This window comes from Aplidium turbinatum, chromosome 3, assembly GCF_918807975.1.
Source record: "Aplidium turbinatum chromosome 3, kaAplTurb1.1, whole genome shotgun sequence".
Lineage (NCBI taxonomy): Eukaryota > Metazoa > Chordata > Ascidiacea > Aplousobranchia > Polyclinidae > Aplidium > Aplidium turbinatum.
Window position 1 is genome coordinate 1,518,733 of NC_137474.1, and position 26,508 is coordinate 1,545,240.

Consider the following 26,508-nt stretch of genomic DNA (forward strand, 5'->3'; position numbering starts at 1 on the left):
CATGATAATAAGTGCTTTCTTTGTTTCATATCAGATTTTTTGTCTGAGATGCGGGAATGAAAATGGTATGGTAGAAAATAAAACAATAAACTTAGCTCAGTTTATTATGACTTCTTATCCTTAGGCTACTATACTTACAATATATATACAGTAAGTAATGTGTGAGCACTGACTCACTGAGCCCGCAAAAAGTTTCTCTCACTAGCCTTACAGTGTAGATTTGAAAAAATTGCTGTTGGCACAAGTTAATGCTTTTGATCTAAATCTAGATTGTATTAGAGTTAAAAAGTAAAAGCAAGATTGTTGGAATTCTTGGCCAATTAGAATAAACAGTTGTTTGGTGTTAAGTATTTTGCATTAAAGTATTGGTCATTTTGCATCAGTGCATTACTTTTTATTATAAGTATGCTTTTCATTCTTCAATAATTACATTTTGATTTGATTTTTGTATTGGTTGTTAGGTTTATCTCTTCTCGTATATATATATGGCTTCAACAAACAGCACACCAGCCTTTAAACTTTGTGATTTTGCCACCTTTTTCCTTTTTTGGTTTCCTTTACGTACTCTATTTTAACATTATCATAACTGTTACATGAGATATAATACGACAAATAAAATAATATAATTGAATTGGAAAAGTACAGACCCCCAGTCCCCAAACTGCATAAATTAAACTCAAGGATCAGCAAATATTTCTAAAACAAAAGTGTTCGGATTGCATGGTAAGCTACATTTGAGATAGAAAAAAATATCAAACACTAAACAAAAATTTAGGTTTCAAAATTTTCACTAAACTGTTAGCTTAGTTTCTACATTGATTTCAATGTTGAACTGTCAATTTTGTGACTGTGTAAATTAATGATAGCCTACTGATTTCTGAACACTGTTTTCACATGCATTTGTTTCCTTTTGTTGGTGCCAATTCGTGTGGTTACTATTTCATTCTCTGCATATTTGCGCCAGCAATAAAATGTAAAATTAAACTGAATTGCACTGCAGTTCAAATACAACTTTAGAAGCCTGTTTTTTCTACATTTGTCATTTTCACTGCGATGGACAGAAATAAAAACAAACTGAACTGAATGATTTCGTGACTTCGTGAGCTTGTTTTGTAACTACACAAGCTTGCCACATTTCATGCATGAGTGGATGACACAGTAATTTCAATTTTGACTATAGCTTGAAAAAGGGACTAACTCGCATTATTGGTAAGTACGTTGTTCTAACTTTGGTGGTCAGACATAAATTAATAAAAATACAACATATGCACTCAAATAAATTTATCCAGCAATGCTATATGTGAAAAAGCAGTCACTAATCTACAATACCTTTTTTGGGTGAGCCACATTGAAACGGGCTTTTGCCTGAGGATGGGTTTCTTTTATCTTCGGTTTTCTTTCTCTATCCTATTATTATTATTATTATTATGACTGCTCATCCACATCAATATTGAAACTGGCAAATTCAATCCACAACACTTTTCATTAGGCTGTCATTCATTACTACATGTGTGCTTCTCTCTGTTTTTGTTTTATTTTTTGCTATTTGTTTTTTTGGGGGGTTTTGTGGCCGTGCTAACTACTGATATATAGCCTACTACATAGTTTTTCATTCAGGCACGTTTTAAACCTTTCAAGGTTTTGCCACCTTTTCCCTTTCGTTAACGTGCTGGTAGGTTTATATCGATTTTTGTAGTTAGTATCTTTTTCGTTCCGGACGCGTTAATGACGAAAAATAAAATGATTGATTGATTGGGTCATTTATCCAAAAATCTGGGCTTATTTTTACTTAGAAGCGTTGAGAGCAACGCTTATTTGTGATGCGATAAATTCAAAACGCGATATTAAATCACATGGTTATTATTAATATTTCAGAGAAAGTTAATACTGACACAAGTTTGCCGTTTGGAAGATAAATTCTCTCTTTATTCCTATCAATCAAGTTTATTTGCTTTGTTAGTTTGATGCTTTTTTGAGGAAAAACATATTTTCGTTTATCAACAGTTGCATACACCCCTCTAATAGCTTTATATCAGAGCTGATGTCATCTGATTGTTTTTATTGTTCTGATACTGAATACTTTCAACTCTCATTGTATATTAATTTGTAACAGTAGATATTTAGTGAGGTCTTAAGCTGACGACATCCAAAGTGGCTCTCTGTGATCTTTGTGCATCTGCAGTTTGTGTATTATTTTGTAGTTTTGTTTTGGAAATGGACAGGTTTGTCTGACGCAAATAAATAATAATAATATTTCGTACCGAATTTCGCACAGCTCCACATCCACTTCATTGCACGAAATATCATGCAGCCTATTAGGCTGTAACAGAAGTGATGAAAGCAGCTACCGTACCGTAGCCTACTTTTTTTTATATAGGCCTAGAAGCTGCACCATGGAGATGCGGTTATCTTTGTCAAGGTGCCCCACATAGAATATTTTACTGTGTAGCCTATAATAAATACTGTAGCCTACGGAAAAAAGTATAGTAAGGAAAAAAGTTCCGGTTTGTTTGTTTTAAAAGCTGCACCAGGAGTAAACATATCCGTGAACTACACTTCCCCAATTGTCTTCTAAGATGCTATGCTTTGTTAATAGCCTACCGGTAGTAATAATTAATAATAGTCAGTCTACCTAGCCGAATAGTGAAATCATTCTTGTCTGTTGTGATTTCCCATCGCTTGTCCAATATTTAATCATAAAAGCATACCGGTACCAGTGGCGTAGCCAAGGGGAGGTTTTGGGGGTTACAACCCCCCCCCCCCTTTGGCACGCGTGTGACGTCACGACATTGAGAATGATGCTTTCAGTCAAAAAAAATTGCCCAATTTTAAACAAAATTGCATTAAAAGAGCGAGTTTTGCCAATACTAAACATTCAAACATCTCAGCCAGGAATTAGCAACAAGAAAACATAGAGACTTAGCCTTATTTCCGAAAAATGCCGAAGAAAACATGATCATATCTTTTTGCTATGCCACCGGACAGCATTATTTTACAGGAATATTCATACCCACATTTTTATTGAAATGCTCTCAGAATGCACCAAATTCAAAGTAATTTTTCAAAATTTTCTGGGGGAGGCCCCCCAGACCCTCCGCCGCTGGGTCGTCAACCCCCCCCCCCTTTCAAAATTCCTGGCTACGCTACTGACCGGTACCGTAGTGTTGGAGAAACAACTTAGCCTACTTTTATTGTCTTTCGATAGCCTTCGATAAAGCATTGCACGCAGGCTTACCGTACGTTAATCAATGCAGGAACATGAGCGACGACATCAGTCTTGCAGTTCCACATGCGCCATGAAGATTCGGCGTGACAGTTTATTCCGTAGCTGGTAGGATTTTTTTTTATTTCTCTCTGATAGGCCTACTGACATAGCTTATAGTGCAAGTTGCATACAAGTGAATTTATTGAATTGTTATCTTCGCTTCATATGGATCGCAAGGTCTGAAATAAATGTTTAATCATAATGATGATAAAAGATTAGGCTAATTTCATGTAGCCTACATTGTTTGTCAAACTTCATGACTTGACGTCGCGGGTGCAGCAAACACGAAATCTCAGGGAGAGCAAATAAGTATCACTGCATAGTGCATATGTCACTGAGCCTGGCGACACACCCAGTAGGAGTTCTGGGGAGCGTACACCTACAAATTAAAAAAAAAAAAAAAGAACTTAAAAATGTGCATACTGAGAGTATAGCCTAGGAATATACTTTCAGCCTAAATTCATTGTAAAACTTTATCAACTGGGTGATGCTATTAATGAACTTTCCTAAAGCTTTTCAATAACTTACAAACCTGTTAGTCGGTTGCGCATACAAAAGTATTTCATGGGGGAAATTGCCCCTTTGCTCCCATTCCTGCTTAGCATCGCATGTCTTGTCTTGCAGGAAGTTAATGATTACCATTGAAGTCAATCACCAATGCCGAATAAAACGAAGCAAATAACTGCATCGCACAAGCTGAACTTCGTCTGGTGCAGCAATCAAACTCAAGTGACTAAACGAAGTTCTAGATCGAATGCAATGGCTCCAAACGGTAAGTTTCATTTGACTTTTACGACTTTGCATCATTGTAGACAAAGTTAGGCTAATAAGGCTGTTTAAAATTGAAAAATTTTGAAATAATTGCTTTGGCGCAAATTACCTTTTCTTTTGTTTCGATTTGAAGTAGGTTGGGGCGCTAGGCTACTGTTTCATAGGTAAAAGTTTTTTGTTTAGGTTAGTGTCGTTTCGAAATCTGAGCAATTCATTTTCGCACTGTTTGAGGCGATATCAAAACCCAGGTGAATCTCAGCAACCGTAAAATTCAAAATGCGTGGCAATGCTATGTTCCAGAAATAGGCCGAAGAAAATAGGCTACGCTTTGAATAACCCCTTGCTTTGATTTTGAATCTTTATCCTCGGACTGATAAAGCCTTGATTGGTTATTCCTGGTAGTTTCGCATACTTGTAGAAGCTCTTGACGCAGGGCCGGTTACCGAGATGAACAGAGTGAAGTTTCCGATTGTTGAAATGTTGTTGCCGGAGAGTGGGGAAATATTCTATTCACTAGGTGATAACCTGCAAAAAGTAGTAACCGTTCTATTGAGTAGGCTAATGACCCTGCTATCAGTGCCAGATTGGGGCGATCGCCTCTCCTAAAACACAGAAAAGTAGCCTTACCGTACTCGGCGTACTGTATTCACGTTATATTTGCAAATTCCGATTTAATATATACATCATTGTTTTGTTGAATTCGCTCCCTCAAGTGTTGCTTACGTGCATCGACGTCATGTTTGATCCATTCAATCATTTAATGGAAAACAATTTCCTCATACGTCACATGTTTATCTTTCATTTCAAATATTTCTGTGATGTCTTCAAATTTAAATTCGTTCAATTGTTTTCCTTTGATTAGACTTTCAAATTTGTTTGCAATCACAAAATTTGCTTTTTTTACAAGTTTGTCAAGGTTGTAGAGCTTTGCACGTGATCGAATACTTGCTGGATTCGCCCATGTCAGCTATAGCTTGAAGCTTGCATTCTAGTTTAAACTAACTTAATTTTTTTCCAGGCAATGGCAAAAATATGTTAAAACTTGCGATGGTAACTTATTACATAGAAAACGGTGTAAGCGATCCGATAACCATTGCAAGTAGCAATTAAGTCTTCACACTTAGATGGTCTCAACTGGTGCAGCAGTTTCAACCTGGCTATATTTGTTTCGATAAATCGTGGCGTTGTTTTTTAGACACCCTTCCAAACTATCGGTTTGTGGACGGGCAACCCTTTGAAGTTACTCAACAAATGAAAAAAGACTTTGAGAAGGACGGTTTTGTATTGGTGAGGTGGGCCAATAGGTCTTTCAAAATTTTAGCGTAGGCCTAGTCTACAACCTTTTGCTTTGCTGGTCGGTTCTCGACTTTCAGGCAACAATTGAGCATCCATGAAAGAATTTCCGGCTGCGTAGCCCAGTGGTGAGGGATCTGATTCAAGCCCGCAACCAGGGGGGGGCATTGGGGGCAATTGCCCCCCCCGAAATTTTTTGAAAAAATTTTCAGCGTTCTATGCAGTATGAAATGTAGCCTACTATGAATAGACGTACGTCGTACACGTACAGCCATACTGTAGAGTGTAGACCATAAGCGTAGCCAGGGGGAGGGCGAAAGGGGCCATGGCCCCCCCAAATTTTCAAAGCTTGAATTCCGAAGTTGAGCGCTTTGTTGAAAATATAATAAAATTTGTAGAAATTTATAACGTTTTCCAAGACATCTGGCTATGAACACCACAAGGACTTGTTTTAGACCAGTGGTTCTCAACCTTTTTTCTTTCGTGGCCCATTTTTGTTTGCATAAAAGTTCTGTGGCCCATTCAGTTTTTATGTAAGAAAAAAATTACAAAACAGGTTTATTAACAAAAGCAGCAGAACATTGCCTTTGGAATGTTGTTGGAATCCCCTTGTTGAATCCAGGCGCTGACGCTTCACAGTATCTTCTTTTCATTAAAAAAAATTCACATCTTCATCCTTCTCCTTGTAATTTGGTTGACTAAGAACCTTACAACATAATACGCATTGTCCTTTTTCTTCTCTGTTATCAAAAATTGATGTAGGCTGCATACTGAATGTAATTTTTATCAAACTTAAAGCTTCAAGTAGGCTACTGTATTGTCAATTCCTCCCCAAAATAATCCACAAAACAAAATGCTGCACGTACTAAAAACGCGGATCTGCAGAAGTTCAACAAGGCTACCGCTTATAAAGATGGCTTAATTGTAACCACAAAGTAGTAGTTTATTACATCATACAGTGTTGTAAAAACTGAGTTGATGTAAAACTGTACTGTATGTTGCAATAATTAGATAGAATGATGATTGCCACTTTGTAGCTAAAAACAGCAACATCATTCATTGTAGCCTAACTAAACAAACACACAAGTGTAAAATTGACTATAGTGACAAAAATGAAACAAAATGTTTCAATAAATCTTTCAATTTTTAAAATATGTCTGTGGCCCACCTCAAAATGCTTCTATGACCCACTAGTGAGCCATGGCCCACTGGTTGAGAACCGCTGTTTTAGACACACAGAAAGACACCAATAAATTTTGCAAATCGTAAATCGCGCAAAATTTACTGGATTTACGTTTCTTTTAACTAATTTGTGGAAGCAATTTCAGAATGGCTTACTCTGTTGGGTTTTTGTGTAGCTGAGTTTTTGGTGTTCTCTAATTTTATCCGCAGATTTTGCCCGTTCGTGTGTAAGAGCTACCTTTAATAAGTTAATAGCTGTTTATCTGCTAATAAATTTCATACAAATATTATCCTAAAAGTGTTTCCAGAAAGCGCTATAATCCATTATTTGAGTGTAATTTTGCAAAAAAATTCCGGGGGAGCATGCCCCCGGACCCCCCTAGAATACGCGTGCGTTCGGCACGCTCTCACCCCCACCAGTTTCATTGCTTCCCTTGCTCAACCCACCAGGATACGCCACTGCACATCAGGTGGCGATGTCTTAAATCAAACACTTTGTCGTTCTCTTCAATTCATCAAATATTTGGCCCCTCCAATTTTTTTTCCTGGCTACGCCACTGGTGTAGACTATCGAAACCGAAAGTAGGCTACGCTGGTTGGAAGCCATGCTAACGATTTTGTTTGTGGACATTAACATAAAAATGTCACAATGCATCATTTTAATGTTTGTTCTTTGATAAAAATTAAATGCCCCCCCCGAAAATATTTGCTGGTTGCGGGCCTGATCTGATTCGACACCGCTCAAGAGCAAGTGGATGTGCCTTTTGCACGACACGGACATGTCGCCGATTGGGGAGTGACGCTCTTTCGATTATAGCCATATACTTTTCTCATGATTATGTACACTAGCCTAGGCCTTGGCTGCTCTAGCCGTTTGTCCTGTGGGAGATATTATTTCTTCTTGTGCTGTTTCCACTTGCCACAGGGCAGATAGGTCTACTTCTTTGGCGACAAGGCTGATGCCTTGCGGTCCTTTGTTTTGTAGACCCCGTTCTGCAGTAACTGGGAAGCGATGGCATTTGTATAAACGGGCCACTGGCGAAGGAAGTTTGCTGAGCGCCCAGTGAGGTTATGGCCTGCTGAAATGAAATTACGTTCTGTGTTACAACATCCACATACTGTGCTGACTGACTAGTGACTATGGCAGAGATGGAGGAACCATTTTAAAAGTAGGTGGGCCCAGAGGCCCAGCAATCAAAGTCTATCCAACTTCTGGGAGGCTTCTCTCCCCAGACCCCCAATAATATTGTTGTATTCCCAATACTTGAAATCGTTTATAACTTATTGTTTTTCATGATTGCCTTTCGTGCCCACCCGCAAAAATTTCCATTTTTGGCCCGATTTGGCCAAAAACTTTTGCAAGATTGCTCTATAGCGCTGTACAAAGTATGGCGATGTGCACACAAATAAAAAGGCAACAATACACGCACAGTTATAATCCCACATCGGAGTAATAATCTGCAACATTATAGAGTACGTGCATTGGTGCATATGTTGTAACGTACGAACACGCACACAGAGTGACGGTAATGTATTCAACTGTCGACGACAACGACAGCGACGACAACGAACAAGCAGAAGGTCAAACGAAGAAGAAGGTTTCTGTGACAACACAGCAAAACAACGATTAGCAAACAAAACTTACGAATTAGGCCTAATGCGGAATTACAGATGACGAATTATAGGCCTAATGAATTCTTACCGACTATTTTGTGGCGCACGGAACAGCACAGGGAGAAACCCAACAATTGAAAATTCTACCGTTGTAGATCGAAACTGAACATATAAACGGTAAACAGTAAAATATTATGCTATAAATTTCACATCATAGGTGTGTCCCGTACTTGATTTAAACATCGGGAAATAAGACGAGGTACTTATTACACTTAACCATTGACACTAAAATTCACATTGGCCTAGCCTATCACAAAGGTTGCAGTAGGATGTTAAGCTTACCGTGAACTGTGATAATCACTGATTTGGCCACATAGGCCAACGGCAACGACAGATGAAATTGCTGCACAGAGTTCAACTATGCTTCAACCACACAGTACATTAACGCAGTAGGCTAACTCTTATTCAACTAAAAAACAGCAGCACCGTTAAATAGCTAGAATTAACTACCAGTCGCTAACTATAGTTGCTGTAAACGTTAAGCTGATCTTTACATGTAGCCTACTGCCACTTAACAAAACTCAAAGCACAAAGAAACGTAGTAACGAACGCAAAGGCGCAAATGTAATTATGACGTAACGATCACACCTCGAGGTGAGACAGCAGGGGTTGCCAGGTGCTACTTAGGGAATCCGAATTTAGTTTTTAAACATAGAAAAGGAGGCGGACAAATACGACGTAACACCCCCACACAAAAATAGGAACTGAGTGAACATTTTTTACGATCAAACTAAGTCGTGTTTGGAACGATATGTTTCACAATCCAATCAGCCTTCAAGAGGACCCTCATGAACAAAGGGTTGCAAAATGCAGTCACTTATCACAATTAAAGGCAAATTTCGAAGCAGGTAGTGTGTTTTTCACTATTCTCAACAAGAAATGTTTGTTTTTGGCTTTATTAGCCAACAGAAATTCGTTCAATAGTTCATAATACACATTGATCAATGCCTTTAACCCGGCGACAGGTAAACAGTCCATTTTGTTCTGCATTAAGCAGTTTCCAAAATCAAGCACAGTTTCGAAATTGGTCTCTTGACCACATTGTATCGAGTTTTTACCGAAACTGTGCGTACAGTCCCTTTATTGTCTGGGTATGTGTCAACCACTCGCCCCAACAGCCACTTCGAACGAGGTTGGGAATCGTCGACGAGGAGGACAACATCATTTTTTTCAAAGTTCTTCTCTCTTTGAAACCACTTCTGTCTCTGAATGATGAATGGGAGGAACTCACGGGTCCAGCGCAACCAAAATTGATTGGCTAGGTATTGCACCTGGGCCCAGCGGCGTCGAACATAACAGTCTTTTCTATCAAACAGTCCAGGGGGCAGGTTTGGTGCTTCTCTCAACAGCAATAGGTGATTGGGAGACAACGGCACATCATCTTGTGGGTCAAAGGTGATAGGAACGATGGGTCGCGAATTTATGATTGACTCCACTTCGACCATCAAAGTAACGAGAGCTTCATCTGAAACGGTTTGCTCCTTCATCAGAGCAGTTAGGATCCTTCGAATGGAACGGATCATGCGCTCCCATGCTCCACCGAAGTGAGAGCCGGTTGGCGGATTCCAATGCCAGGTCACATTTTGTTGGCACAGATACTCATTAATCTTCTGTTGGTTCCACAGTTGTAAGGACTCACGCAATATTCTTTCAGCACCGACAAAATTCGATCCGTTGTCGCTATAAATGTCGGTTGGGAGACCTCGTCGACCGATGAATCGTCGAAGGGCATCAATAAACGAGTCGGTAGACATGGTGTGGGTAATTTCAATGTGGATAGCTCTTATTGACATGCACGTGAATACGCAGCCATAACGTTTGAGTGAACTGCGGCCTTGCTTCACCATAAAGGGTCCAAAATAGTCGACACCGACATGAGAAAACGGAGGCTTATCGGGTTGGAGTCTTCCAGATGGCAAATCAGCCATAAATTGTTTGCCAACTTGTGCATTCCTTTTTTTACAGAGCAAGCACTTCCCGAGGACACGTCTAACGGCGACGCCTCCCTTCGGAATCCAGTATGTTTGTCGAAGAGATGCCCATGTATGGGTCATGCCAGAATGGCCCACTTGAGCATGGTGACTTGTAATCACAAGATCTGTAAGGTGAGAGTCAAAAGGTAACACGATCGGGTGCTTGGCGTCTTCTTCGATTGGTGCTCGCTCCAAACGGCCGCCAACCCGAATGACCCCATCAACCAATATAGGGTTCAATTTAACCATGGATCGTGAGAATGTCCTTTTAGTTAGCATGGCACCTCCAGATAATACGTTTAGCACCTGTCCAAAGCGACTTCTTTGCACATATTTAATCAGTTCCACTTCAGCAAGCTTCAATTCGCGGACTGTGATGGGAGATCGATTAAGTGGAGCTTGGCAAACCGAGGGTCGAGTCTTCATCATGAAGAACTCTTTGTAGCGCATCAACCACGCTGTTGCTTTCTTCAAGCGTATCAGCTTGGAATATCGATGAATCAATCGGTCAGTAGAACAAGAAGCTTCTGAAGCGGCACTCACGTAAACTTGTTGTTTCTTGACGGGCGCAAACTCTGCTGGAAGATCAGGTAGTTTTATTGGAGACTCTGGCCATCTTTCTTCGGCTTCCCACAAAAACGTTGGGCCAGACAACCAGAAACTGGAGCTAATCAGCGTACTCGCATTCATCCCACGGGACGCACAATCGGCAGGGTTTAACTTTGAAGGCACATGTCTCCATTTCGAAAGGTCTGTATTTTGTTCAATCGTGGACAATCGATTGGCAACAAATGTAGGGAATCTTTTCCTTGCATTACAAATACTTTGTAAGACAGCGCTCGAGTCTGTCCAAAATCTTGATGTGCAATTGGGTAGGTTCAATTCTTTTCTCACTATTTTATCTAACCTCACGGCCATAACAGCAGCAGTGAGTTCCAGCCTTGGAATGGAAACTGTTTTCAGTGGGGATAAACGGGACTTTCCCATCAGAAATGCACAGTGAATCCTTCCTTCATCATCAACAAGACGGAGGTAGGACACAGCTCCATATGCCACAGACGAGGCGTCGGCAAAATAGTGAAGTTCATGCTCCGTTACCACGCCAAAGTGGGGAGGTTTGAAACAGCGAGGCAAACGTACATCGTGAAGCTGGTGTAGCTGATTTATCCATTCATTCCAAGTGTCCACTTCAGATGCTGAAATTGGGTCATCCCAACCGAGACCTTGCTTGCATAAATCTTGCAACAACAACTTTGGTTTCAAGGTCACTGGAGCACCAAACCCCAGGGGGTCATATGGCGAGCTCGTCGCAGACAAAATACCTCTGCGGGTCAGGGGTCTCTCAGGTAATGGGAGTTGATACTTTCCATCAATCTGCTTGACTGATTTTGTCATCATGTCATATGCCATTCTATCCTCACGTGAGTTGGGCATGTCAAGCATTGATTTTTCATCACCAAAGTCTGTTTTCCATGAACACTCGATTTGTTGCTCGATGGCAATGTCTCTTGATTGAGCAAAGTTAACTTGAAAGGACGAAGAGGAAGTTGGTGACAGAGATGGGCCCAACAAGGACCAACCCAACGGGGTTTTTATAGCGATCGGCTGATCACGTGATCCCTTCCGTGAACGTTGAATGCAAAACACTTCTGGGTTGTCGACACCGATCAACAGTGTCACACTTCCACCCTTCACACAGGGAAATTCCAGATCATCTAGGTGGGGTAGTCCAGACAGTTCCTCTTGACTCGGAATGGCATTTGGAGTAGTCGGAATTTCATCAATTGACAGGACTCCAGACAGCTCAAACTTTCGTCTGTCATCTAGGGAGGACACAGACAAGCTTACAGATATTCCATCATATATTTTAGACGTGTTAGAAAGAGTCTGTAGTGAGATCTCTCTTTTATCTCCAGTGATATTCAAAATGTCTATCAATTTGTTAGCGCAAAAGGTTGCTGTAGAACCTTGATCGAGGAACGCGTAAGTCAAAACTTCATTGCCATTGTATCTAACCTTTACTGGCACAATGCACAGGTAGGCCTTGCAGACACCCACGTCTTTATCTTGCGGCCGCGGTTCGGTCACTGAACAAGAAAGAACTCCCCTTTGTTCTTCATCACTGCGTGGCTGAGATGAATTAGGTGGATTAGAGTTGTGGAGCAAAGTATGATGGAAACGTCCCTTGCACCCTTCAATGGTACATGTGCTGTCAACTTTACAGTCGCGAGTTTGATGCTTTGTGCTAGTCAGACACTTATAACATAAGTGTGCATCGTAAACCAGTTGTCTACGCTGTTTGTACATCATGTTTTTAAACTCGTCACAATCAACAAGCTTGTGCGACTTGCGTTTACAACATAGACAAGCATTACTGAAAGATGGTTTTGATACACCCTTGAGCGGAGGAACGTCCGTGTTAAATGCTGAGACTCGATCCTTCCGACTGGGTTTCTTTGCCAGGGTCTGGTGAGTTTCCTTCGCCTTATGAATCCTACTTCCGTAGAGGGAGTTCTGGATCTCTGCTCGCATGCCAACAAATTCTGCAAGATCTCTGAATCCTGCTTCACGGCTTGTGTTGTGCAGAACCATAACCGATCTCTCTGCCCATGCCTCTTGCATACGGAATGGCAACTTCTCAATCATTACCATCATTGTGTCCAGAGAATTCAGTCCAGCAAACTCATTAATGTCATCCAGGGTTGAGAGACACACATCCATGGCATTGGCTAGATCCTTTAAGCCTTGAGGATCGTTATGCCCAACCTTTGGCATCCTCTTCAGTTTTTGCTCTGCTGCATTTGCGATGATATGGGGCTGGCCATACTCCAGGTACAACTTCTTCCTTGCCAGCTCATAGCCATCGGGTTTCTTCACAAGATGTTCTATTGAACGCTTTACGTCACTATGACAATGTTGTAACAAATAGACCAACTTCCTTTGATCGTTATGTACCAGCGGGACGATCTGTGCGTCAAACGTACGCACAAAATTTTGGTAAGTTAAGGGGTCACCCTTAAATGAAAGTATTTCTGGTCGTGGTAAGAAACGTTCGTCACTATAAGAGAAATGTCTACTTGGTTGTTGGGGCTGCTGATAGGAGCACCCTGGTTGTTCACCGACATGGGACATAGGTTGGTAATCTGGTCCATACGAGTCACGTTTAATTGTTTTCGGTTGCCAAGCCAAACTTGGCGAACTAATATTTACTTGAGGAGTCGAGCGTGCTGCAGGGAACGTAGAATTAGGCGTGTTAACTTTAGTATCATGAGTAGCATAAGGAGATGAAAGGACAGGAGAAGATGTTTCTTGAAATTGCACAGAGGGTCTCTTTGTCAAACGGGAGGAAACATTCTCCTTGCTGTTTGGCAGACCAGGTGACGTGAATCCAGTTTCATCGACAGTAACGTAAGGTGAATCAGCGTCACTCATCGCCTCTGCCCGAGATTGCAATTCCAATTGTAACATTTCAATTTTGTGTTCAGCTTGCCTGCTCTTCCTCTCAGCTTCTTCTTTCTTCCTCTCTGCTTCTATCCGAGCTTCTTCTTTCTTCCTCTCAGCTTCTTCTTTCTTCCTCTCTGCTTCTATCCGAGCTTCTTCTTGAATATGAAGCTTTTCTCGCTGAGCCAGTTTCAGTTGGATCAGTACTTCACGTTGCTTTGAGCTTGTTCGCGAGCTGGTGCTTCCAGAGCGTAGGCTCACGGAACGATGTGAGGAACTAGGCTTCTTGTAAGACGTAGATGGCACAGGCAAGTTGGCTGTTCTTTCCAGCCACTCCTTGCAACGAGTGTCAAACTCGACCTTATTTTCTTTTATTAGGGAGCGTTCGGTTTCCCTATCATCTCCAATCATATTAACAACTTCCTGATATTTTCGGTCCACTTCGGAGCAGTAGGAACGGAATGCCTCCAACTTAGTACTAGGATGAAGCATTAGCCGCTCTCCATGCAGATAGGACTGCTGCAAATTTTTTGCGGCCCCATCGAACTCAGCTTGCTTGGCTGCAGAATCATCCTCGAGTGGACTACTGCCTTGGACGCTCATCATAAATAAACAAATGTAGAAACAATTAAGCCTACGGCAAACCTTCGGGACTTGAGTGCTGCAACTCCGAGGACTGTCCACAATAGTCGAAACGCTTCTATGTAACGTACGAACACGCACACAGAGTGACGGTAATGTATTCAACTGTCGACGACAACGACAGCGACGACAACGAACAAGCAGAAGGTCAAACGAAGAAGAAGGTTTCTGTGACAACACAGCAAAACAACGATTAGCAAACAAAACTTACGAATTAGGCCTAATGCGGAATTACAGATGACGAATTATAGGCCTAATGAATTCTTACCGACTATTTTGTGGCGCACGGAACAGCACAGGGAGAAACCCAACAATTGAAAATTCTACCGTTGTAGATCGAAACTGAACATATAAACGGTAAACAGTAAAATATTATGCTATAAATTTCACATCATAGGTGTGTCCCGTACTTGATTTAAACATCGGGAAATAAGACGAGGTACTTATTACACTTAACCATTGACACTAAAATTCACATTGGCCTAGCCTATCACAAAGGTTGCAGTAGGATGTTAAGCTTACCGTGAACTGTGATAATCACTGATTTGGCCACATAGGCCAACGGCAACGACAGATGAAATTGCTGCACAGAGTTCAACTATGCTTCAACCACACAGTACATTAACGCAGTAGGCTAACTCTTATTCAACTAAAAAACAGCAGCACCGTTAAATAGCTAGAATTAACTACCAGTCGCTAACTATAGTTGCTGTAAACGTTAAGCTGATCTTTACATGTAGCCTACAGGGTTGCCAGATTGATCAAACAAAAAAGGCCAAATGCATCCCCAAAAAAGGCCAAATTATAGAAAAAAAGGCCAAACCGGAGGTTCTGTTCTCTTTGTTGAAATCACTGGTGTTTTAGCACTTACTTTCAACAACAAATTAGATAATATTTACCCAGTTTCTATTGTTCTACATGTTATCTGTTAAAGAAGAATTGCTTAGTAAAATTCCTCAAAAAATGCAATCCATAAAATACAAACAGATAGGTATGGAAGCAATTACATTACAACTGAAAGTGAAATATGTATATAACATTAGGCTAAGCATCATCATGTAGACTAAAAAGCCATTAACGTCTACTAGTGAGACCCTGGTGAATAGTGAGCAAAGGAAAAAGGAGTTAATATTGGCATCTCACTTAATACAAGATGAAATAGTATATAGGCTATATATATATATCAATCAATCAATCAATTATATCAATCAATCAATGTTTTATTTGTCAGTAACAGGAACATAGGTACATGTTTGAACTATGCAATATACACAAAAAGTTACACAAGTTCCCATACCGACAGGGAGACAACGAGACGACCATACGGTCTACTAGTCAATTGCCACCCTAATACACAGTACAGTACAATATTTATACAGTACAGTACAATATATACGGTATACAGTACAATATTTATACCCAATACAATTACTTGTAGGCTACATTAAACACACAACACTGCAAAATCAGAGAAATCAATTGCATTTATGTCCAACATCCTTCCACAATGAACACTTCTTATTCTAGGAATGCTCGCGCCTCTGCCATTTCGTTACTGCTAGTTTCACCATAAACAATATCATATGTGAAACGCCTTATCATTATGGCACTGGCATCAAAGTTTGCGCAACATTTTCCATTCAGTAGCATGTCCGTTCGTATTCGCAAAATCGCTTCCAAAAGCACAGTCTGCATTTTGTTTTGTGGTTTTGTTTTCATTGCAGTAGGTAATGAAAACATCCTCTCTACTACTACATTACTGACAGGGATGCAGAGACATGTTAAAGCATAGCTAGCAAGGACTTTAAAATGGGCATGATGTAAAACGCTACACCAAAACTTTTACTGTTGCTAGGGATAACCAAACGAACTATAAAAACCAAAAGAAAAAAAGGCCAAACAAATGCTAATCGGGAAACTAAAAAAGGCCAAAAAAAGGCCAAGCGGCCAAACAAAAATTGTCCGGCCAAACACTTTTCAAAAAGGCCAAATTTTTGAAATTTGGCCGTAAAAAGGCCAATCTGGCAACCCTGGTAGCCTACTGCCACTTAACAAAACTCAAAGCACAAAGAAACGTAGTAACGAACGCAAAGGCGCAAATGTAATTATGACGTAACGATCACACCTCGAGGTGAGACAGCAGGGGTTGCCAGGTGCTACTTAGGGAATCCGAATTTAGTTTTTAAACATAGAAAAGGAGGCGGACAAATACGACGTAACATATGTAATGATATCATTGTTTTAACCATAGAGACCATGAAGGATAATTATATTGATTGACAGATTGCTCCACCAATCACACGCAACCACACCCACACGTACTGCCCATCAATAATGAGCTCAACAGAAAATGTTTAAAGATTGGATTTCATCATTGAGCTATCAAAGACAATCAAACTACTGTGAATCAAATGAGTGAAGACTTTTTTTGGAACTCCCTCTCTGATTTTCCGTTTTCGCTACCTTTTTAAATAAATTTGGCTTTCAAAAGTGGGAGGGCCAGGCCCACCCAGAAAAAAAGTAGGTGGGCCCAGGCCCACGAGGCCCAGGTGGTTTCTTCATGCCTGAACTGTGGGGGAGTAGCTACTTGAAAACATTTGTTGAATATGCAATGAACTCAACAAGTTAAACGATTTGCGTCGTTTTGCCTCACCTAAAATATGTCACTGGTCTTCTCATACTCTTCACTTTATTGTTTTGCAACCTGTACAGAAACTTCCTTACAAACCCGGAAATTAAGAAATTTACCTCCAGTTTGGAAGCTCCAGACTCCGCTGTGATGGCACAATCGTACGAACAAGACGATGGAGATGGAAGAAATATTAGGTTGACCTTGTGGAATCATCCAGGAAATGATCTGTCTGGGATGATAAATCGATGCGAAAAAATGGTCAACACCTGCTCAGAAGTAAGTTTCTTAAACTTAAAAAATAGATTTTATTTTGACCATAAGAAGACTGTAGCTCCGTGTCTTTCGCATAAACTCAAAAAACGCAAACGCAGCTAAGAACTTTTCTTACAGTCAACAACAAGTCGTTGTAGGCTGAGCTATTTTCCGTGCCGAATTGCATTTCTTACTTTGTTTATTTAAGTTATTAATTGTGGACTGAGGGGATAATAGACGAAAGATTTCAAATTTGAAACCAATCTACACGTGCTCAACTGCGGCGTATGTGACGTGACAATAAAATTCAAATGTGATTTCAGCTCATAGGTGGAGAGGTTTATCACTACCATACAAAAATAGTGATGAAAGATCCAAAAACTGGAGGAGCGTTTCAGTGGCATCAAGATTACGGGTGCGTGTGTGCATTGTGAGCGGACAAAGTGGTAGCTACACGCATGATATTCCGCTTCACTAGGGGTAGAAGTTCTCACTTTTTATATGGTAAACAAACAATAATGACAAAATAAAATAACTTTTAAAAGTGATTCTTTAACGTGGAACAGTATTTTCTGAAAATTGGTAATATGATAACGTCGACTATAGAGCAACTATATAATTATAACAACCGGTCGTTTGTTAACAATTTAACAATTGTTAGTTAACAATTGATTGTCAACTAACTATATATAGCAACCGATTGTGAATGTGGTGGTGAGGGACAGTCCGTAGACCACATTATCAACGATTGTTCTATCTTCAACCCACCTAACAGAATGGAAGATCTGTGCCTCTTGGATGATGTAACCAAAGACTGGCTACTCTCTAGTAGCCTTCCAGTGTAGCCAGGAAACATCCTTAATGTGGAGTGGTAAAAAAATAAACCCTCGGCCCCAAAAGCTCAAACGAAGAAGAAATGATTTGATAGAATTGATTGAAGAAGTGATACATTACGCACAAAACATTAGGCATGGTCACAACACAGTGATAGATAGTCCAGCTAGCAAAATCCATCATTTTCACGTTGATTCAACGTATGCAGACGTTGAATCAATGTGAAAAGCACGGGTTTTGCAACTAGAGTAGTTGTTACTTTGTTGTTTCACGGTTACTTTTGAATATCGTTTTGTGTTGGTCGTTTATGTTGGTTTAATGCAAAACTATTGCGTTGCAAAACGTAAGATTTACATCATAAGCTATTAGAGCGTATCTTTTCAGGTACTGGTACCTGAACGGAATCTTGTTTCCAGACATAATCTCTTGCACACTCGCGATTGACAAAATGGACGCTGGAAACGGAACGCTACAAATCCTCCGCGGTTCGCATCGGATGGGGCGAATCGAGCACGGGCGGGTGGGGGAACAAGCTGGGGCAAACATAGAGAGAGTGAGAGAGGTACAGTAGGAATGTCCAATAAGACCGAAATAAACTTTATTATTTTTTAAACAAAACAAACCACTCAAAACGTCGCTCGTCAACATTCCGGGTAAAAGGATAAGTTTGTAGCCCCAGAGCTCAAAGGAAGAAGAAATGGTCACCCACAGGAAGACTTTTTCAAACTGTTGTCCAGTCAAAAACCGATCAACTTTATGTAGACATAGGAAATTTCAAAATATCAATTGTTGTTTGTTTGTCGTATCCAGGCTTACACCCGGTGGTTGAAGATTTAGATTAAGTGGACGGGAAGGCAAGGAAGCCAATCTTCGTGTCCACCTTCAGGCATGCCTTCAAGTGTCCTGCCACAGACACAGCCGCATGCTCTTGAGTGGTGTCGAACCGGCGCCCTTTCGATTGCCGTTCCAGTGTTCTCACCACTCGGCTATGCAGCCGACAGCCGAAAATATCAATGTTATTTTTTTATAAAATCATTTGTTACACCTCTTTCTAGTGTGTTTGTAGTCAAGAGGTTCCAGGGAGATATCAGAACTTGAAGTTGGTAAAAGATTGTTTTTTGTTTGTTTGTTTTTCATATCTTTATCCTGCATTGCGGGAAAGCGGACTTGAGCGCTATGCATCGGTGTACGCCTTCCGACGTACACCTGACCCACGCTGCAGCCGACGGCAATGTCTGTTTCCGGTTGTCTACTCTACTTATGACTTAAATTTGGTATTACCCATTACTCGAAATCGATCACTGGGTAGAGGCAATTATCGTAGTAAAGTTTCTTGCCCAGAGAAACAACAGCAAGTGCGGGTGGCTGGAGTCGAACATGCAGGCGACTGCGAGCCCAACGCGCTAACCACTCGGCCACTCGGCCCCGATAACTCAAAAGAGGACGACAAGAAGAGGTCGCCATTATTACGTATTACAATGAACAGCGCGACAAACGAACGTTTAAGGTTATTTATCGCTATTTTACTTCATTTTCTGTCTCCAGGCTGAAAAGATTCTGGAAAAGCATGTATTAGTAATGGAGCCTGGAGATGCGATGTTCTTCCACTCAAATCTCCTCCATCGGAGCGATCAGAACCACAGCGACAGAAGAAGATGGACAATGACTGCTTGTTACAACAGAGCTGACAACAACCCGGTGAAAGAGCATCATCATGCGCGTTATACCCCTATAAAGAAAGTAAGTTACAGCCACTGAACAAAGTTACCATTGTAGGTTTTGCTTCAAAGTTACCATTAGTTTAAAAGAGTGGCGTAACCGGATTCACTTTAGTGGGGAGGAAGCAATTAAAGGACTGAAATCCACAAGGGCAAAGCTTTTACCAGGGCTACAATGTTTTAATGACGTCTTAAACGAAAGCAAATATCATTATAATCAATTATTTGCTTTCTAAAAATCATTTTGTTTACATCCCGCCGAGGTTCATGGTTCGATTCTCGGGATGGAGCTTGAGCAACTGCTTTCCATTCAGAGAACCTAGTGGATAGGATAACTCGGACAAAACAGTTCAACAATCGAAAAACTTCACTTTGTCAATCTTGTTGACCGGATTTTCGTCAGTGGTTCAAAGCTTCTACAAATATGCGAAACTGCCAGGAGCTCTCAAAGAAACTATCTCAGTCTGATAATAAAGATTTCCACAATTAATCAATGTCATTCCAAAACATAAGCAGGACCCTTTTTCTTGGAAATCTGTAGTGACGTTCTGTAAAACTTTTATAAGTTTGTAGTGACGTTCTGTGAAACTTGTATACGTTCTGTGAAACTTGTATAAGTATACAAAAAAAAATATACAGTATATATATATATAAGTTTTCCAACAGATTAATGGGAATAATGGCATTCATCTCCAGGTTCCCAACAGCGCGATCATGGAATGCACGAATCTAAACGGCATAAGCGAGAAGTGGTTCACAAACCCGAACCATTCAAATCCAAGCTATTTACCAGAAAACAAAGGAACCATAAACTAATCCAATTCCTTGACTCACCTGTTGTTGTGGGGATTGTTTCAAATGCGTCTCAAGTCAATAAATTTAAAATTGTAATAATGTTGCACATAGCTCGAAGCTGCAGGTTTTCGTCAGACTCTCTTCAGGAGCTGTCGTCAGAATAAAATAAACCAAGAAGTGGTGAAGTATTTATGGTAGAAGGAAAGAAGAAAAATGGAATGTCAATTTTGGCTAATCAGAGTAATTCAAATTAACAAAGGAGCTTTAAGGTAAAGACAAATTCTTTTTGACGGCATAAGATTCCATCAATGAGAAATGCATCTGATCTTTTGGGTTGCCAGGTTGGTAAAGTGTAAGAACAGGTTGAAGTGACTATATTGACTATTAACGGCCAACATGGAGTATTGAAACTCAATGCAAAAGTTTAGACTCCATTGTTACGCATATAAAGAAAAATCCCGAGCTGTGACGTCGGGAAAACAATATACGGCTTCGTCCCCTCTATAACGGGAAAACCTAGAACATCACACAACTCAGGCGAAAGAGAAATTGAAAAAAGAAAACTAATCGGAAAAAAATGATGGTTTGCGAAAATGAGAGAATTGAAAGTACCGTAGTTGCTTTTAGCGCCAAAAAACTCTCTTTCGCAAACCATCATTTTTTCCCGATTAGTTTTTTTTTTCAATTTTCTCTTTCGCCTTAGTTGTGTGATGTTCTAGTCGCTACCCTCTATAACTGGCTTCAGTGTTGCCAGATTTTTTAAGGTTGCCGTATTTTCGTCCTTCCTTTTTAGTTGTTTTTTTTAGTTTTATTTCACTTAAGTTGCTATCGAAGTTGAAACGGCGACTTTCACAAAAATTGACAAGAACAACACTTCTATTTACTGATGAAGCTTTAGAGGGTAATACGGAGAACAAAAATTAATATTTTGAAAAAATATTGCGAACAAAAATTTTATTGTTTATCGCTTTGTATCAAGTCGAAAGCGACCTTTTTTTAAGGACTCCTATTTCAGACATGCCAAAATCCCCCCAACATCACGGCTCCGACTCCACAGCCCTGGGAAATCACAACTGTTAATTTGTTCAACCTAGGTAATACTGGTTTGATTTAGTTTTGAATTTTTATCTTCGGACTGACAAAGCCTTGATTGGTTATTCCTGGTAGTTTCGCATACTTGGAGAGGCTTTTGACGCAAGGCCGGTTAACCAGGTTGACAGAGTGAAGTTTCCGATTGTTGAAATGTTGTTGCTGGGGAATTATTCCATTCACTAGGTGCCGCTGAAAGGAGAGCAGTCTTTTGCTCAAAGCGCACACACCGAGAGTCAAACCAGCTCAGCTTGATTTTGAGTCGAGCGCTTAACCACTGAGCTAACGAGCAGACAACTGAATCACTTGATGTTGACTTTGCTCCGCCTGAGCCTCCATTAGGGATGTTGCTTCCAATAAGTACGTCATAGAAATTGGAAACTTGTAAGTTTACAAACAATGAAATCAGTTAAATCAGTTTGATGTTTATTTTTTCAAGAAATTCTAGAACCGTAGTTGCTCATGCGAAGCGAAACAATATTAGTCTACTGTGTTGGCGGCAGTGCTTAGTTTCGTCACAATCATTCCGCACCGCCCGACAACCATTTGTTGCTGTGTTAAGTTTAACTGGTAACACAAAATAGTCTTATTGCCTTTCAATAATGATTTATTGCGTTGCCAATGTCTCCACCAGTCGTCCTCTCAGTGACGGCTACCTTTTATTAATCTCTTATTTATCGTACACTACAAACATAGGGCGTTGACTAAGTAGCAAACTTTTTGTTTGTCCAAAGCTTTATATAAAAGCCGAAGTGTTACGTCGAAATTTTTTAAAGGAAGAAAGCTCTTAAAATCCTGAAAGCAAAACTCTGATCTAAAAGTTGAATTTAAAAATGAAACTGCTGCTTATGCTCTTTCTGTGCCTTTTGAATTTTGCATGGAGCAAATCCGTTGAAAGTCCTGAAGGAAGAATTGATTTGATTCAGGTAACTTTATGTTAAGAACTGCTTAACTTCAAATTTCTGTTGCGTTCAATAAAATTATTCAAATATAACCGTTTATTTGATATTTTAACTAGCCTCGTATTGTTGCAACATAGCACTTTAAATTGCCTAAACTCACATAGAGATCTCAAATTGTTTGACAGTTAGTAGCCAAACTCTACAAGTTTGTAAGTTGTCCAGCCAGCTAAATCGAGAGGTAATGTTTTCAATGGTTTCATACAGAACCTAAAACTTACAATAGATTTCAGCTTGTTCACCAGATAAGCAACTTTTGCCTAAATTATTTAAGATATTTTCCCAAACTTGCGATATTTTTGGCAACAGGCAACTGCCCCCGACTTGTGCGTCTTTGTTTTTATTAAAAATGTAGCTACTTTAGGTACAACCACAACGGTTTATGTAACACAGCACAGAGCACTACTTGATAGTTTTGTCACTTTGCTGTTTGCAAAAGCTGACAATGCAAAGTTACGTTAGTCAGCTATAAAACACAAAAAGGTTGTGGTGTTTTATTTTAACTTTTTCAATGTAGATTTCACAAATGATAAAAATTAGATTTGAGAAATAATAAATTGCTCCAGGATCACTACGAGAGTCTATCTCCTCCTGCCAAGGCAAAGATCGTGGAGGCAGTGCTGCTGGCTCGAAGATTCCTCTGCACCGGTGATGACGTAAATGAAGAAATACACGAAATCTTTTGCACGGGAAAGATGTCCGCTGAACGGATCAGGGGAATGATAGCTGGTAAGTGGCAAGACTTGATCTCTAAGTGAGATGTTAAAGAGCAGAATGCAAAAGAAAGCTGGATAATTAAGCAAAACGTAGCTCGATATTACCAATTTAGTTTACTCCACAATCTTTTTTCTTCCTAATGCTAAAAGAGCTGGGGGCAATGCTCATATTGTTCACAGTCGCGAGGTTTTTGTACTGCACTTTCATAATTTACCTTTGACCATTTTGTGATGTTGGTTGTCAAAATTATTCTTGGATTGTTTTTGTTTCTTGTTTCATTTATTTTTTCTTCCGTTAATGATCTTTGTAATGAATTCATACTGACTGACTAGAGCAGTGGTTCTTAACCTGGGCGCTACCGCCCCCTAGTGGGCGCTGTTAACTTTTAGAGGGGCGGAAATATTCAGGGGGCGTTATAGGGGGCGCTACATTCAGAAGGTGTAACGATATTTTTCTCACTGCAAATTTGCTTTAGTAGTTCTGCTGGGGGTACGAGAATCCACCGAGGATGAGGAGCTATATACAGTATAGAGATTGTGTTTAACAAGGGAAGTAGTGATTCTCTCTCAGAGCATTCCATGTTGGCCTATACAGCACAATGCACAACACCATCCGACAAGCGTGGACGTCGGATGGTGTTGTGCATGGCCTTTGTTGTTGATAATGGGCATTGTTTCCCTTTCCTTGTAGTAAGTAAATGGCATTTTGTGGTCAGCTTTTGGCAGGGACAGCGGGCAGGCAGTGCAAGCAAACCATAAGGACTGGTCATAATAATAGTCATTCAATAATGGTTATTAGTGTAACTCTTACTAACTACTAAAAAATCAGCAGAGATGTGCCTTAAGACTTTTAAGTTAAGAGCCTTAAGGCACATCTGTGCTGATTTTTTAGTATTAAAACTAACATCGGCTTAAACTAGTTTTTTCTTACTAACTAATAACTAATTACTACTGGCTGTAGGCTAGCCTTACAGTCTTGGAAGAAAATGTCATTAGTAGGCTACAGCCCTTATATTATAGTGGGCGCCAGACTATGGAAATCTCTGAAAAGGGGCGCTGGGGAAAAAAAGGTTAAGAACCACTGGACTAGAGTCTAGTAGACTATAGTTTTAAAATACGTTATTGCAGAAAACAAACTCATACACCTTTATGAGGGCTATTCGCCCAACACCCTTCCACGTATTTACGGATGTCTTGTTTTCTGTTTTACAGCGCGAAAGCGAAGCTGCTTTGATTGTGACGTAGCCGACCCCATCTGCATGAACAGTTGCCCACAGCGATAGGGGCACGCGACGACTTCTATTTGTGGCAGAAGTTACATGACTTAGTCCATGTAGTTTTAAGCTTCATTTTGTTTTTAAATAATCTGTTGGGAAGTAACAAAAGTCATTTCCTGAATTATTTTATCAACTCGTAAAACTAATAAAGAAACGTTAAAATACTGAAATGTTTTTACTTTTTAGTTGATTTACAACGTTAGCAGACGATGAATGAATGTAAAAATGAATTGAAGTGCTGACTGGGCATATACTTTCTGAAAAGTTACGATGAAAGGACGCGGTGACCACGATTATCATTATTTGAAAGATTTCTGGTAAAATTATGATATTGTTGTAAACATACCAATTCCAAAACTTCGACCTCCAACAGAAGCATCACGTGTGCAAGCTCTTCTTCCATCACGATTGTCTTATGGCGTATGTCAGAAGCCTAGTTGTCATGCAGCTGTCTTATTTTCTATTAGATTTATGTCACAGAGGTAAACGCGATCAAAGGTAATTGAACAATCAAATTTTGAGCGTTTTTCATACATTTTTATGTCAACTTCAATTTTGGCATTTAAAAGTAGTTTTAGGGGTGTGACCTTTTTATGGTGGGGCTGTTTACCGCCCAAAGACATGATTGACACTTTTGTCCGCCCATTTAAATGTCTTCATACACCTGGCCACTCAATGTCACTAATCCATTCCCTGTTTGCATAATGGTGCCTTGTGACGTGACAAAGCTTTGCTGGTAGTGATGTTTGACACGTTTTTCTGACGAGAACACGCAAAATAAACATAATCTACAGTACACAGCGTAAATAGAATAAACGTGATTTATAGCCCTTGCACTATAAAATTACTACCTTGAAAGCCACTTGTGGAGTCGCTGTCAAGATTGTTACAACACAATGGCATCGTTTATTACGAGATGAAAGATTGCTTCAAACTATTCTCCTCCCATCGCAAATCAATCTCCTCAAATAGAAACTCAGAATAAATTATTTAAAAAAAACTTTGACTTGTAGCCATTTGTTTTTTCTTTTATGCTTTAAAGCTGAGCACTCAATGAGCCGTTTGTGTCAATATAGTACAGAAGAGGATTAGAACATACACCGTAGCTAGGACCGTTGAAAGAATAACTCGACACCGATTCAAGACAGCAAGACATTGCGCGAGGAAGAAGAAATTGCTAAAACGTTAGTCATAGAAAGGGATAGTTTTCCACCAAAAAGAATTTTTAAAAACAAGGAATTCGGATGGATGAAAATGCATTACATCACACATTACATCATCACATAACATCACAGTGAAGAATAAAATTGAATAGTATTCCATAGGATGCTCAGTGTTTTCTACCACTTTCTAATACTCTTCGAAACATTCCGGGCTCCAAAAATCACTTCATGCCTAAGTATAAAAGTTACCCTCTATCAACCACTATTACCCCCTATCAACCTTACTGGTCACGTTACTGGTCACACAGTGGTGTTAAATGGCCCTACTGGTGTCGAAGACACAATAAGATGGTTTAACATAGTCCTGAAATAATATTTATTGAGTTTAAGTCATGGTTTAGATAGATAAGCTAATGAATGATGATGTAATAATGATGTAATGAACGATGATGCTATGATTTATGATGTAATAAATGATGATGTCATGAATGATGATGTAATAAATGATGATGTTAAGGAAGCCGTCTGAGGCAAAATTACAACAGAAAATAACAAAAACGATTTTAATGAAACATTTTTGAATTAGTTAAAAACCCTCGAACTTGGTTAGTTTTGAGTGGAAACACTGCGTTCTATACTCTTACCAAACTGTGCAGTGGATTGGACATCAAAACAATGTGGTGAAAGGTGGTACCAAAGCCGCAGCTTTTAGTTGCTTTCGTTTATAGATCCAATCTTACGCCGCCAAAAAGAATTCGTTTTTGTCTTAAAGCTCCTTCGCTAATTTGAATTACTTTCATTGGCCAAAATTTACATTTTGTTTTTCTTCTTT

The 26,508-nt window shown here is 39.9% G+C and overlaps 2 protein-coding genes and 2 long non-coding RNA genes across 5 annotated transcripts; 2 read left to right on the plus strand and 2 right to left on the minus strand.

Annotated features, from left to right (window-relative positions):
* Positions 1-3,205: 3,205 nt before the first annotated feature.
* LOC145766970 (L-proline trans-4-hydroxylase-like) lies at positions 3,206-20,581 on the plus strand. The gene is made up of 8 exons (XM_082578692.1): positions 3,206-3,331; positions 3,890-4,037; positions 5,232-5,328; positions 16,954-17,149; positions 17,449-17,540; positions 18,344-18,521; positions 19,505-19,699; positions 20,374-20,581. The coding sequence occupies exons 2-8, from the start codon at positions 3,923-3,925 to the stop codon at positions 20,491-20,493; spliced, it is 993 nt and encodes a 330-aa protein (XP_082434818.1). The 5' UTR covers positions 3,206-3,331; positions 3,890-3,922; the 3' UTR covers positions 20,494-20,581.
* LOC145766975 (uncharacterized) lies at positions 8,028-9,186 on the minus strand. Of its 2 annotated transcripts, XR_014288733.1 has the most exons (3): positions 8,468-9,186; positions 8,214-8,287; positions 8,028-8,113 (listed from the first exon to the last, which is right to left on the minus strand). It is a non-coding gene; the product is annotated as an uncharacterized LOC145766975 (long non-coding RNA). The 2 variants fall into 2 exon arrangements; XR_014288732.1 differs by having other exon boundaries at positions 8,028-8,287.
* On the minus strand, positions 14,324-15,090 carry LOC145766974 (uncharacterized). Its single transcript, XR_014288731.1, has 3 exons — positions 14,764-15,090; positions 14,510-14,583; positions 14,324-14,409 (listed from the first exon to the last, which is right to left on the minus strand). It is a non-coding gene; the product is annotated as an uncharacterized LOC145766974 (long non-coding RNA).
* A 1,742-nt stretch (positions 20,582-22,323) lies between the features above and the next one.
* On the plus strand, positions 22,324-26,128 carry LOC145766972 (uncharacterized). The gene is made up of 3 exons (XM_082578694.1): positions 22,324-22,487; positions 23,087-23,249; positions 24,449-26,128. Exons 1-3 carry the CDS (start codon positions 22,395-22,397, stop codon positions 24,517-24,519), a joined length of 327 nt encoding a protein of 108 aa, XP_082434820.1. The 5' UTR covers positions 22,324-22,394; the 3' UTR covers positions 24,520-26,128.
* The last annotated feature ends 380 nt before the right edge of the window (positions 26,129-26,508 follow it).